Source organism: Thunnus maccoyii, chromosome 13, assembly GCF_910596095.1.
Source record: "Thunnus maccoyii chromosome 13, fThuMac1.1, whole genome shotgun sequence".
Taxonomy (NCBI): Eukaryota; Metazoa; Chordata; class Actinopteri; order Scombriformes; family Scombridae; genus Thunnus; species Thunnus maccoyii.
The window spans coordinates 28,992,291-29,007,958 of NC_056545.1; the positions used below are offsets into that span (position 1 = coordinate 28,992,291).

Below are 15,668 nucleotides of genomic sequence, written 5' to 3' on the forward strand. Positions count from 1 at the left end.
GCACTTACACCACTATTACACAGCACCACTACAGCCCAGTATATATACTGTATAAGATTAATCTCCATATAAAGTTTTGCGCCAGTGCAGTTTTTGACCTAGTAACCATGTAACTGTTCATTTATTCTGTTTTCTTCTGGCTTTCATCGGCTTGTCGTTGTTATTTACTTGGCATTGGCTTTCACAATGTTAATAATAATGACGAAAACAAAACAACAAAAAAACACCCAAGTAGTTGGCTGGTAAATCATTGTTTCACCAAGAGCCCATATGGAATGGGGGAGAAAACATTTTTCATTGTTATTTCTTTCATGGATTGGACCTCTCATTCTGAAACGCTGGTGGAATTGGCCAAGTGTGTCAGGCCTGTTACATACTGTATGTGAGCAATGCATGCAACAAGGCAGAGGACAGTGTCAGAAACGCTCTTGTGGTGTTTAAAGCTAAATGTGAAGATAAAACACCTGCAACATCACGTTTCAGTAGTTGTGACTGGTGATTCATCAACCACACAGGTCACACTGTATAAAAAATGTTCAAAAGTTCCATTTCTCGTGGTTGATTATTTGGTGCATACAGTAGTTTTTTAAGTGCATTTCTTTGTGTTCTCTAAGGAACTGATATGCTGCATATATCTATCAGATTATCTCACTTCAGTCTCTGTCACACGTACAAAGAACTCTCACATGTCTTAGTTTGGATAGGTACATGTTCCTCACTTCAAGAAATAACTGGCTGCTGTTTGAAATGATTAATAACTGTTGGGTCTGCTTAATTTACTGTTGGAAAAGATTTCTTGTGATACGTCTCATGATGTACATGCTGTGCTTTGTGTGATAATGACATGCTGCTTAAAGCAGTTAATGAAGGATGAGTACAAAACATGTCCAGAGAGTGTGGGGTCTTTTAAATCCCACCAAAGCTCTTTAATAACTTCTCACCTGTTGGATCTGGGGGAGCACGACTGGTTACTAGCAATAATTAATAATAATTGTCAGAGATAATTATTTAAATTAATAAAATTATCAGTATGAATTAATAATAATGGGGCACCACCCGGAAACCGGGGCCAATAACCAGACAGTTAGGTAATGTCATAAAAGAGTTCACCTAGAATACTAATATCTGAGGGATATCAACGTTCACAGGTGAACCAAGAAGGTTTGAGTTCGAGCTCTGACTCCCAATCAGCCACTTTTCACAATAAATGAGCACAATAATCACAGAAGACTTCTCTTCAAATGTATAACAGTGTTAATGAAACAATATTAAAGTTAACAAAGTTAGCCGATGCTTTGATCAATAAATCACTATCCTAAAATCTAATTCTGCCTAAGCAATAACAACAGCAGCTATGTACAGTGAAAACACATGCCATTGGGAGTGTGTGTGTGTGTGTGTGTGTGTGTGTGTGTGTGTGTGTGTGTGTGTGTGTGTGTGTATGGTAGTGTAGATGGGTAGGTCTGTGTGTGTGTGTGTGTTTGTGGGCAAGATGGCGTATGTGATCGCATGAGATGACGGTCCTGCGAGATTCATGATGGCGTACGTGATCTTGTGAGATGACGTTCCCGTGAGATTCATGATGGCGTACGTGATCGCATGAGATGACGTTCCCGCGAGATTCATGATGGCGTACGTGATCTTGTGAGATGACGTTCCCGAGAGATTCATGATGGCGTACGTGATCGCATGAGATGACGTTCCCGTGAGATTCATGATGGCGTACGTGATCGCATGAGATGACGTTCCCGTGAGATTCATGATGGCGTACGTGATCGCATGAGATGACGTTCCCGAGAGATTCATGATGGCGTACGTGATCGCATGAGATGACGTTCCCGTGAGATTCATGATGGCGTACGTGATCGCATGAGATGACGTTCCCGTGAGATTCATGATGGCGTACGTGATTGCATGAGATGACGTTCCTGCGAGATTCATGATGGCGTACGTGATCTTGTGAGATGACGTTCCCGAGAGATTCATGATGGCGTACGTGATCTCGTGAGATGACGTCACGCAATCTCAAGGCTCACGGCAGATGAAGTCACGTGAGAATCAAAATGTGGACGTGACCACGTGAGGAAGTCACGTCACGTGAGAACCAAATGGCGGCCAAATGTGCTCATATTTACAGCATCACTTTCCTGTAAACCCGCTTGTGACCTGATATCTCTTGGTGGTCATGATTTGTGATGTACAAAAAGAGGTCACAGAGGAGTGCTGGCCTCTCTCCCCAGAGCTTTTATTAGTCCCTGAGAAATAACCATGTCATTGTATTTAAAGCCATAACAGGGAGATTCCTCTGCAGGGCTAAATAACAACCTACAGACATACCGTCACTTCTCTACAGGGTATAACAGAGAAACAATGCTCCTAATTGGCCGATTCTATCAAGAAACTGTCAATGAATTTCTGCGCATGGTTTAATTTTCTTTTTGAATAAGGACATACTACAAGCACCATAGCTGTGAATTAGACTCCACAGAGGCTTCCCTTTGTTTGCTATAGTTTCAAAAGATAATCTGTCAGGGCTGGATTGCATGATGATGACATCATTCATGCTTCAAATCTAAAAGGCTGGCACAAAGACTGTTTTGATGAGAATATACTCTGTTGAGCCGTAGTAAAGACATTTGTATGACAGCCTTATTCTCTTGTAAGTGGACTAAATGTGTTACAGTGGGGATCCTTGTAAATTGCCGCCATGATGTAGTCAGTCTGCTCTGATGTGTGGTGCATGAGTGCCATGTAACACTCACTGTTAGAAACAAATGAAGACATTAAATGCATGTGAAAAATCCAGTATTTCACTGTACAGAATTCTAACAAAGCCAAAGTGATGTTTTGTGAGAGGACATTTCTGCATATTTTCCTGATAATTCTCATTCTTAGAGATGTTTATTTCTGTACTGATGTTCTAATAGCCATACTCACCTAACAGAGGTCCTCTCATTAGCAGTTTAAGTTTAGGAGTCATTAACTAGCAGGCTGAATAAAATTAGGTAGATAGACAGGAATCTAATTGCGCACATAACAGTAGACGAGGGAGAAGAATATTAAAGAGGATTGAGTACGGTGGAATTGTTAAAAGATGGCATCTACTATAGATGTCGGGTGAACAGAATATTATGAATAGAATATTACGTAACACAAAGAGGATGCAATTCTATACGTAGAGAGGACTGCCCTTTGTTTTCCCTTCGTCAGATGACAACCTGGCTGAGAGACATGTAGCTGAACATAAGTAGGAACTGCTTGTGGCATCTTATGTTACCTTCAACGTCACAAGATGGGAAAAGTATGAAAATGGTGTTATTCTATATTTTTTCACATTAATGAGCCACACAGTTGCACTGGCTGACACACACACTATAGTAGATTTGAAGTTGATACACATATACCGTCCTGCCACGGTAAGTACTCACTAGAGCACCAAATTTATATTAATTAATATTATTTCGGAAATTACTGAGCCTTTTTAAAAAAATATTAATTAACTAATTGATTGATTGATTTATTTGTAAGCTGTTTTTCAAGAGTCACATGTTCAATTGGAACCAGTGTAGCTTGGGGCTGAGAGCTTTGCACAGAAAATATTGAAATAACACATTGTTGGTTTTGGTCATTTAATGGGATGTATTGACAATACGATGAAACCAGAAAATAAAATCTGGGCACCCCGGTGTATATACACTACCAATAATCGATGTGTTGCAATGCAAATAACATATTGACCATTATCTACTTTTTTTTTCTCAACCTGTGCTCACTTACCTTGAAACTTCTCCTCAGCAACAATGTTTTTCTTAAGCACAGGCTGTCAGGCAAGTGATAACTTAGTGATAACGAGAGCAAAACCTGTGGTTATAACTCCAAAATAACACCAGCTTGACATTCTCTACGTGTCAGAGGTGTGAAAATGTGTCCAGCCTCAGTAAACGGTGCATGCAGTATGTATTTGTGTTTTCTGTATAATAGATTGAAAGAGTAGACGATATAAAATGACATTCATCCTACAGTATAGCCTATTTGCCTCTTTTCTATTTAATTTAAAGTGCTCATTTAAAGCTCCACCGTTTAAGCTGGTGATCCCCAGAATCATGTAGCTGATTAATTATACAACTGAACAGAAATATTTGTAGACAGGTGCCTCTGATAATAACAGGTCATACTGAGTTTGACTTTTGAATTGAATCTGAATTACTCAACATGACAGTTTGTCATTTGTTTAATTGGCAGGATGAAACTCTGTTTTATACACGGATATTATGTACAAGTGCTGTAACCCAACAATATGTGTTTGACTGAAAGGCTCATGCACCATGACCTATATTGAATCATCATGCACAAGGAGAAGTGCAGAAAATTTTACACAAAAGAGAAAGAATGTGTTTCATGATGGAGCACTTTGTACAGATAAACGTTCCTTCAAGTTAGTGATGTCAACAAATACAAACATACCATTTGGATATGAATAGATAGCATGCCCTGAACAGACACAAACAGCCTACACTCAATACTGCGCCTGAACACATCATGTATAGATGAGGATGGAGGACTAAAGCTGCTGCTACTGCTCTGCTATCGTCCTGCTTTTGCTACACAGGCTGTGCAGACGCTGTGTCAGGCCTGTTGCATGCATCTCACACCGGGGTCAGCAAACACACGCGTGTGTGTGCCCACAAAACTCCGCAATTATGTACTTGCAGATGACGCACAGATCCTGTGCATGCCTCTTGAAATTTGATCGCGGTTTGCACCCGACCCAATCGCTTCCTCTTCTTCCACTTATCCTACATATTTATAAAGATGAAAACAGCTAGTACAAACAGCTACAACAGTGACAAGCAGAAACTATAGAGTTTTGACAAAATATTGTCACGTGCAGGTTTTACACCCACCTTCCCGTGTTCTTGCTGTAGATAAGTCCACAGCACCCCCTACAGTATCTGACAAGAATGGCAATTTCCACACAGACGAGACTGCGACTTGCGCGAGTATGCATGCATTAGACCATCAGCCCCCCCCGCTCACTTCCAGTATACATCTGACAGATTTTAAAGTTATTTTACATAAATGCACAACCGCAACATGTTGTCATTGTCTTCAGTAAAGTTTTAAATGTACTTTCTGTTGAACATATCTTAATTTACATAAAAAAAGAGTCATTCTAAGATTGCGGTTGTCAAAGAGAGGGGTACATGTGAACATGAAGCACCACTATGCCTTCATACATTGAGTGACTCACAGAAGTACCCCGTGTTTATACAGACACACTCATGCATGATTTCTTGTTCATTAACTTTTATGCTTGAATACATCAAGTGAAAAAAAGGACATCCAGTAAACTGTTTGGACACACTGTTTACTCTGATAAAGAGAAATGGCAGCAGAATCAAAGAGCGGGTACTGTATGAAGGATCCATAGATACTGTATACAGTACATTAAAGACATAGTTCACATTCAGTAAGTAACATAAAGTCTCTCTCAGCTCCTTCCAGTCAACCGAGGAGACAGACATGGATATAATCTGATATATAAATAGTCTAACCAGGACACATACATTCAAGCTAGGAACAAATTTTGACAGTGCAGCTGATATATTTACCTGGCATGTCATGCTGCAGAGGGAGGTTTAGGAAGCCAAACAAAAAATTAGTCGGGAATACCCACAAATTGGAATGGATAGGGGAGAGTGAGGGATTAATGAGGGATAGCCAGGCCTTGATAACGCTGACGTTTTGAGCTGGCGTGCGCTCCCTGAAAGCCCTTTGTTTAGCCCTTATTGCCAGTCGCCATCTGTTATGATCCAGTTGCCAGATTGCCCAGAGCAACATCATCAATCCCCCCCCCCCCCCTTCAGCTTTTGATCTGTAAAAGTAAAATGCAGCTCCTCCTGACTCTGTACTCACCAAGTCAAAAGCCGATATCTGTTATGACGGATTGCAACTAATCCTGAGGGTTCTCTGTTGTCACGCTGGCCACTTCCCACTCCTCACAGGAACTAATGACCTGTCCTTGCCTCAGTGCGTCTCCAAAATAGACTGCAACACACATGATGATGATGATGATGATGATGAGATGAGGACATCTCAGCTGCACTGAGGCTTAAGTGACAGATTTCAGCTGCGGTTGGAATCCTACTTTGATGTTGCACAACACAACATTAACAGTGCTGCAGCGACTGTGTTTAGAAACAGCTCTTATGCACTGTGATGTTACACAGAGACACTAACACATCGCAGTGTGCCCTGTGATCCCTGCATATTTATATCTGAACTGCTCACAGACTGATTTTCTCTTTAACATTCACCCGGCGTTCCTCTTTTTGTTCATTCACCCCTCACCTGCTCCTTCCTTCCCTTCATTCTCTTCATTATATTCAATCCACCCGTCCCTCTCACCTCTCCGTGTCCCTTCCTGCTGATACCTCATCTCCATCTCCGTCTCTCTCTCTCTCTCTCTCTCTCTCTCTCTGCCAGGCCGGGCCACTCTGCACGGCAAGTCCTCCCTGCGGATAGAGAATGTGCGTTCAGACGACCAGGGCTGGTATGAGTGTAGGGTGCTGATGCTGGAGCAGCAGTATGACACCTTCCACAATGGCAGCTGGGTGCATCTAACCGTCAACGGTAAGGAACTGTTTAATATAAACATCAACAAGTCGGAGCATGGAAAGACAAACAGATACATATATGGGACATATGTGGAGTGATATATAGTTAGGCTTTTGTAAAAATCATATACATCAAGCCTCCAAAATAATATGAATGTTTGTTGCGTATTCTTTAGACTTTTAAAGGTCAGGCTTTCACCATGACATATCTTCAGCGCAAGTACAAAAAAATGACTGTGATACTGTTAACATTCAATTTTTTATGTGTGTTTATGTGTGTGTTGCTTTTTTATGATCAGCAACTTATTAGCTATTTGAGCAATAACAAAGTATACACATATTCATCTTACATTTTATATACACTATATATATATATGTATATATATAATAACTCCTCAATAATAAGGCAGACCAGTTGATAGAATTCTATTAATCACAAGCATAAATAAGCCGTCAAAGACAAACAAACAAAATCAACAGAAAACACAGCAACAACAGAAAAAAAAAAAACTTGTGTAAACTTACAATAACAAAAATTATGTTTATTAGTAGAAATCAAGGTTCAGGCTTTTCAACTTTAAATCATTTATATGGTCAAGAAGCCATTTTTCTTCATAGGTGTTGAGTTTGTGTAGCACCTCAGCAGGAGAGGCGACCATACCTACAAGCTGCTAGATTGTTGGTTTGTTGTAAAGATGATGATTAGCCGTGGGATTGGGCAGTATGTTCATAGGTTCTAGGATTTTAGCCTGTATTACTGATGAATGATTAAGCCACTTACTACTATGTAGTAAATTCAGTAATAAAGACTTTTATTAACCTAAATTTTAATTGACCAGAAATAATGTAAAAACGTTGAGATATTACAAGAATTTTATTGACTAACAATTTCTCCATAGAGCTGGAGGACCAAATAGATAGCTCTATGAAAATACTTTAATATTATTTACCTCTGATAAATGACTCACATGTAGCAGCAACTGACTCGAATCATGCCACCAACCAAAACACTTAGACACAGAAGTGAATAAAAAGTCGCCAAAATCGCCTACTCACCTACTGTATTATTCACAAAATGGAATAGTAACAATGGTAGACAAGTTTTTTGTGTGATATACTTATTGGAAGGCATATGAACTGCTTTGGTCCAACTATATCTTAAGCAGACTGGACCAAGTGACATATGGGCCCCAGCAGCTGCACTGCCTTTATTTTCACCACTGATTAATAGTACTCACAGTAAGGGCTGCAACCAAGAAACATCTTTATGATTTTATCTGTGTTTATCCAATTTATTACTTCATTGTTATGCTATAAAATGATGATTTTTCATAACCTAAGATGACTTTAAAATGCTTATTTTGTCCAACCAACAGTCCAAAATCCAAACACATTGAATTTACAATGATATAAATCAGAGAAAAATGGCGTTTAATTAGTCTCAGAACCAGCACACATAAAAACCAGGCATGTGCACATGAAATGAGCGCACAGAACAGTATCCAGAAGTGGAAAAGCATCCTCACAAGGGAGCTTATCCTGCGAGCACAGGGCTGTGATGAGTGCAAGCTGGACCCCCTCCCTACGTGCTCGCAACTGCCCAACACTCACTCACTTTTTTGTGGGCTTTGGAGGTGCATTATCACCACCTTCTGGATCGGAGTGTGGATCAGAACAGTTACTCTACTATTCCATTCAATTCTCCTATTAATTCCTGTGTTTTCTTAAAATCTGAAAATAGCCCTGTACCCTACATCACCACTGCAACATTCCTCTAATACCTAGTGTCATGTGCTTCCTTTAGAGTGTAATATTAAGTGTCTGTCTCTCTTGTTGATATCTAGGACAGTATAAAAATACCTGCTCCACCATTTCCTGCAGTCCATAATATTCACATCTACCTGTAGCTTATTCATGATGTTTAATGTACTGTTCAGACTGGTGTAAATAAACGTCATCCTTGATATAATATCCTCCCCCTTTCTATTTCTATTGCTTCCTCTCATTTCTCCTACTTTTCTTTGAATGCTGTACTAATATCTGTCGTTATTTCCTCTATCCCACTCTCCCTGCCATTTATTTTTCATTTCTGATTTGATTATACCAGTTCATTTCCATCCACACTAATATGTGCAGCAATCCACATGAATTTAATTTCTATTTCTGCTCTCTTAATTCTGAATATTGTTGGAGCTATGTCAAGTACTAAGTCTTTCCTTGTATCTGATTGCATGTATTTAATACTTGTTAGTGCACTGCTGGAATCATAACCCATCAAAACTTTAATTGGTTTGACTTCTTCTATCCAGCTTAGAGCTAAAATGATTGTTCTCTCAGCCTGTCATCGACTGTGTCAACAATACAGCCAATCAAAGGTCATTGTCAGTATTCAAAGTGACCAATCAAAGGAGCAGAGACATCAGCCACTGTCTATTTCATCCCCGCCTCCAAAGTCTCAAAACTCAACTTGACACGAGAGCTAGCGTTAAGTGGTTGCGAGTGCTTAGGGAGGGTCAAGCTGGCTCTCGTGGACCGTGCTTGTGGGACCACATTTGTGCACACACAGCAGAAATGCTCCCTCGCAAGGATGCTATTCCACTCACGGATACTGTTCTGTTCACACGCCTGGTTTTTGAGACTAATTAAACGCCATAAAAGCGGTTAATCCTTCCATTTCAGAAGGCAAGTTTATTTGTATTGCACATTTCAAGAAGCTGAAACCAGCAAATGTTTGGTATTTTTGCTTGACCAAAATGACTGACGGATTGTTAAAACTGAATTGTTTCAAATCATTGTCAGCACATTTTTACACAGCGGTCAGTTGGGTTGAGATACTGACCAGTAACCACAAGGTCAGATGTGCAGTCCCTATAGTAAGAAACCTTGACACAGATTATTGCTCAACATCAGAATAAGCTCATGCTGGCTGTGTTCTAACTAGAATACCTACATGCTATGTTATCGTAAGTGTCTCTGGAGAGGAATGTAAAATGTGTAACCCACACAGGTGTCAACACTTGGGACTCTCTCACAGAAACTAAGAATATTCTTGCCTTCACTTGGTAGCTCAAACGTTCATCAAGTCACTTAATCAGATAGCATATGATGATGCTAGTTGCTGTGGTAACAGACACACCAGATATGGTCCTGTACACCTCCCCCCACCCCACCCCCTCCCCTCTTGCGGTCACAGTACATTAGCTCAGTTTCATCAGTGTTGCTCTTGTTCCGTTTGACTTCGCCTTGCTTCTCCTCTCTCTTCCACAAGTGTCTGAAGGCCTCAGGCTCCGTCCTCTGCCTCTTTTTCTCTTTCTGTCTTCATGTCTGTCGCTCCTCTGCTGCCTTTTACTGTGTTGTTACCATATCAGACATGAGCTGCAGTACTTTTGTCAGTGGTAGTAGTCAGACAGTCAGACACAGCTGACTGTAACTTTCTAGTTCTACCAAAATGTTAGCTTTGGTCAGAGAAGTGCCAAAAAAGAATGATGTGTTACGGTTGACTCAGATGGGGTTAAAATGAGACTGGAGATGGTCAGTTTATCATTTAGGGATGTCAGAAAGTAGACGCCAACCATGGTCAGTGTTTTTTAATAATGAAATAGTGAAACGTCTTTGAAAACATATATTTAGACATGTTCCAAAATGTAAATCTATACAGTACTTTTGGCCATGTGGAATCAACAAATCACAAAGTGCCACTGGCATAACAACGGACAAAGATGTACATTATCAGGCCAGTTTTGCATTATGATCCCATCACAAAGCCTCAGATGGATGTACTTTATCTGAATCACTATGTCATCCCTGCTGCTTTTATTGAATAGGATATGTGTTTAAGAGATGAGATAGGTGTCAAATTAAATACATGCTGGGTCAACTTTGCAGCTGAGTGTTTCATTTTATAAGGAAGAAGAAGAAAAAAAAAAACAAAGCAAGATGTTAGAGGAGGTTGCCAGTGTGGGTGGAAATTCAATCTGACGACAAAGTTTTGAAATAAAAAATGAAATCTGATTTACTTCATAAATAGTAGCCTATAACATAAAATAAAAAAGATGGTTACTCTAAGAGGCAAAACCCTTTAATGGGAATCTTCAGGTTTGAAGACTCATTTTTGCTGAGCAGTGTTGATTTGCATGTATGCACTTAGCCAACTGGGGTGAGGCCACCACGTCCCAATGGGAGCTGGGTGGTGACCACTTAGTCAAGCAGTGGAGGCCACACTCACCATCCTGCCTGCGTAACAGTGATGGTGGGCCAGCCTTAAATGTGCAGCAGTACCATACGATGCAAACCAAAAGCTCTCTGAGAATCTTCTTTTATCATCAAATTTGAAGTTTCTTAGGGGAGGGCCTGATGTGGTACAGGAGCACTCCCTCTGACAGCACCTGCCTTGAGTGCAATTGTGATGTCCTGCTTCACTTACCAAGAAGGCGGCTTGTTCAGTGAAATGAAGGTGATGAGTTGTCACCACTAGCCTGTGTGTCTTCCTCATCCTTTTGCTGGAAAGACACAGAGCAGTGAGACGGTGGTGGTGGTGTCAGGAGACCAGGGCTCTGGGGAGTCCCCTGCTGCTTTGATTGCTGATGTCATCCACCTGCAGCTCCACAGGGGAAAACTCTCACCAGGCTCTGTGCCTGGCAGGAAGAAGTGATCCAGACCCATTCAGTCTTTGAGGGCAGTGGTGTTGTGGTCTACACCTTGGCAGATGTACTGTAATAAGATTGGTGACGAACACGGCCCAACTGAACAGCCTTTGAACTTAACAACGCTCATGCCGAACTCCCTTAAAAAATATATAATTTTGTTTGTAGGTGTAAGATAAGCAACATGCATGATATTTCAAAAGTAACGCTAGGAGCCACTGTTTAATTCAGCACCTATTTTGTAGGCAAATGTGGACTTACTTCTGTAAAAATGTAACTTAAATGAGTAGTTAACAAGCAATTCATCACTAACCATTGTTATGTTAAATTGTCATTTTTTTTAATGAAGTTCGGTATCAACGTTACTCACTTCTTTGAAAAGCACCGATGAGGGGCTCGATGTAACAGGTGCAGGAGTTCGCACCAGCAGTGGGGCATGGATCTATCCTCTTGGTGGACCGTCAACTGACGCTTCAGCTGGGTTTAAAATAACTCCTTGAGCGCTACTGTTGAACAAAAATGGCCCCATTCACCAGTAACAGTTAATACCACGACACCAGCGGCTATGAACCCGGCTCTGCTGGCCAGGAGAGAGTGTAAACAAACGGAGGAAGAGAGGAGGGCTAAGCTAAGGCTAATCCTCACTGGCTATCTCTACCCAGCATTTTCTTCGCCAATGTATGGTCTCTGGTGAAAAACATATATGAACTGTGACTGCGGATCACCACTCATAAAAGGATTATGGACTGAAACTTCATGATTTTTACAGAAACATGGCTTAACAGCAGTGTCCCTGATGGCGCCATTGAACTACTGGGGTGCTACATCCTCAGGGCGGATACAACAGCCAATGACTCCTGTAAGACCAGAGGGGCATGGGGGACTGTGCATTTATGTTAACAAAGCTTGGTGCATGGTGCCATTATTGAGAGACACTGCTCTGCTAACCTAGAATATCTCATAGTTAAGTGTAGACCTTTCTATCTGCCCCCCCCTAGCAGATAGAAAGGTCGTGCTAGTCACCCCTCTGTATCATTTGAGACCCATCCAAAAAATCCTGAACACAGAAACAGTGAAAAACTGTTTAATGCTCTAACTCCACAATTCAGTAATGCATAGTTCAGTCTTTTCATGTTTTCAGCAATTATTTTCTAACATGTATAATGTGTTTCAAAAGAAATCTCTGATTTATCCTCTATACAGACTTGCTCTAAGGAGCACACTTAGAAGTAGAGCTGCAATGATAGTTGATTAACTCGATCTACATAAAATCAATCAGCAACTATTTTGATAATTGATTAATGGTTTTAGTCATTTTGACAGCCCTGTTTCCTAGAAATTATGTTCATATACAACTAAATTGCATTCCCAATTACATTGCTTTGACAAATGTAATCGCTGCCTGAATTATGTTCACTGGTAATAGTTTTCTGAATTAATGAAGTGCTACATTGATATATTGCTCTGAAGTCGCACAGAGGAGGCCGGGGTGGATGGAGGGCCTTCAAGATGTAGGACTCTGACAACAGAGACCCGAGTTTACATCCTGAGTCCTGCTTGTGGTCGGGTTTAGGCAATAAAAGCACTTTGGTTCAGGTTTGTGAAAGATGGTGGTTTTGCTTAAATGTTAATAACCATGTTGTGCTTGAAGTCATTGCATTTTTTCTGTTTTAAACATAGACCACAATCTTTCCTTAACCTTAACCAAGTGCTGCCAATGCCTAAACATAACCATAAAAAGTTTTTAAAATATTACTGTAGTTTCCACTAATGGATATTGTGCTGCAAGATCAGATTTTACTCATATGTTCAGTATCAACATTTTTGCAACTAGCCACATATGTTAATTAAAAATTTTTCTCATTATGTTGAGAGAACACATAATTCAGCAGCATGACGTTTCTAGCAAAATTTAGTGCAATTTAGTCATATATGAACGTTATTTCTGGGAGCATTTTGCTAGCAAAAATGCCAAAAATTCACTTGTTCCAGCTTCTAAAATGAGAATATTTTGTGCATTTCTTTGTCATATATGACAGTAAACTGACTATCTTTGAGGTTTCAGAGTGTTAGTTGGACAAAACAAGACATTTTAATACATCTGCTTGAGCTATGGGGAATTATAACAGGTGTTTTACACCACACTTATGACAATTCATTGACTAAATGATTAATCAATAATAAAAATAATCGTTACTTACGTCCTGCGTAGAAGTAAAAAAGTTATTTGTGAAAACTGAAGAATAATAAATATGTCTCAAGCAACTTTTGTACTTTTTAACCTTTAAGTTTAGTTAGAACGTTTGAGAGTAACTCTCAAGTGATCACGTTATTGATCACCTGTACTGTATGGTCAGACAGGAATCAGAGACAAGGATTTATCCTACATCAGACTCATGGTGATGTAGTGATGTCATTTTTTTATATTTGTGTGATTTTTAGTTTTTAAAAGTTCATCTTATTTGTATGAAATCCATAATATATAGAAATGTATAAATAGGGATGAAATTAAAAGACATTGCTGAAATGGAAACAAAGAAGAAAGCAGCTGCTGCAAAAAGAGTACTTTTACATCTAAAATATGTCATTAATAGCTTTTATTCTTCATTTTATGAGTGTAAGATTTTTTACTGGTCTTTCACTGAAGTCCACAATTTCCCTCTAGCAGTTTGATAGATACAGGCCCAGCTTTCTGCCCATAGTTACTGTATGAAAAGATCAATGGTCAACCTTTAAGAGCATTAGGTGATGAGCATTGGTGAAAGTTGTTATTAAAAAATATATTTAGTTTGACGTTTTATGGGGTTTTAACAGGGTTTTACAATGATCTGTGTGATGTCATCTACATGAATGCACCCAAGTTTCACATCCTCACGACTTCACATCTGAGTTTGTGTCAATATATTGAATAATACAGGGCTGGCAGGCTGTAGATATTATGTAATCACAGTGAACCAGTTAGTACCATACAGCATTGGTGTTCGTTCTTCAATGGTAAAGCTACTAACTGTGACTTTGTGAATACCCACATCTTAGAAAAATGGCTTTTCATCACCTGGGCATTGATATTAGGAGTGTGTTGAAAATTTATGTAGGTGTTTCACCTTATTGTAATTGTAATGATGGGCTCTTTAAGGTTCAGGGCCCAGGTACATACTCATACTGGATGAAGCTCCAACACTGCTTCTATTTATAGTCCCCCATTTGCGATCCAGCTCTCCCTATCATTGTCAAACATCAGTGGTTGTCGGTGATTACTCCGAGCACTTTAGCTGTCAGCTCTGCTGGCATTGTAGAAGTAAGTGATGCATATAGATTCCAGGTGAGATGCATATAGATTGTGGGTGAGAGTGCTATATCACGCTCCTGCTTTTCCTCCATAAATTGACACCTCTGCTTCTTTCCTGTGAACTTATATCGCCCTGGAACTCCTTCCAGATGGAGTGTGAGTGAGGAGTGGATGAGCAGGAAGAGAGGATCTGTACGTAAGAATGATGTAATTATCGTGCAAGCTGCTTGCTCTAAAAAAAAATATCAGGTCAGCCTTTGCATGAAGAAAGCATCTCTACTACTTGTTGTATTTCGAAGTTATTGCTGTTATGGACCATTCAGTTGATACAGAATCTTAGATTTTAAGGTGGTGTTGAATTGACATATATGCAGTTCTTAGCAGTTCAGAAAATGTATGTATGGATGAAGAGGATCACTGCAGCAGTCCAATGGGCACTATCCCAGTTTCTTCTTCTAAGAAAATTTCGACTCCCATTATTCACCACGTTCTCCTTCACAGTGCAAGAGGTGATGCCAGAGAAGCAAGGTTCATATCTCCTGGGGTTAGTCTTCAACTGCTCCCCTCAAAATACCTTCAGCACATCCTTCCGCTTGCCATCCCTGTGTTCTGCTGCAGAACTCTGCAGTGCCTGCATGCTGCACACCAGCCCCAGTCTACCTCTCTCTCTCTTTTTCTCTCTGTTGATGTAGCTTTCTTCTCTCTTTTCCTCTGACTTTCTGTCTCTCTCTGCCTCTTAACTTCTTCCCTCATTATCTTTCCCTCTTATGAGCTGTTTGGCACTTGCGAATACACAAACACGGGTTGAGGAAAAGGGGGTAAGGATGTCATTGTGCCCCCTCCCTGTCATGGTCTAAAAACAGATTAACGCATGACCAATGGCCACTGCTTATTCCATATAGGATTAACTGACACAGTCCTGAAGGGAGTGTCCAAATGACCCAGACAAAATGCTCCATCAAGAAAATAATCAATCCATAAAAATCTAACAAGTTTATACAGCTATTCTTCTAAATATAAGATCATTTACTGACAGCTGTCATGATGTGATGTTGACTAGAAGGAAAGGTACTGTATGATATTGGCATGTTAAAACAGTGAACTAGCCTAAATATGACT

The 15,668-nt window shown here is 40.0% G+C and overlaps 1 protein-coding gene across 5 annotated transcripts in view; it reads left to right on the forward strand.

The window, feature by feature from the left end:
* The window catches only part of LOC121910731 (protein turtle homolog B-like), a 155,339-nt gene that overhangs the window by 49,333 nt on the left and 90,338 nt on the right, over window positions 1-15,668 (forward strand). For all 5 annotated transcript variants that reach the window (XM_042432032.1, XM_042432030.1, XM_042432031.1 and 2 more), the window contains exon 3: window positions 6,487-6,633. In XM_042432032.1, the coding sequence (XP_042287966.1) occupies window positions 6,487-6,633 (147 nt within the window). The remainder of the gene's footprint in view (window positions 1-6,486; window positions 6,634-15,668) is intronic.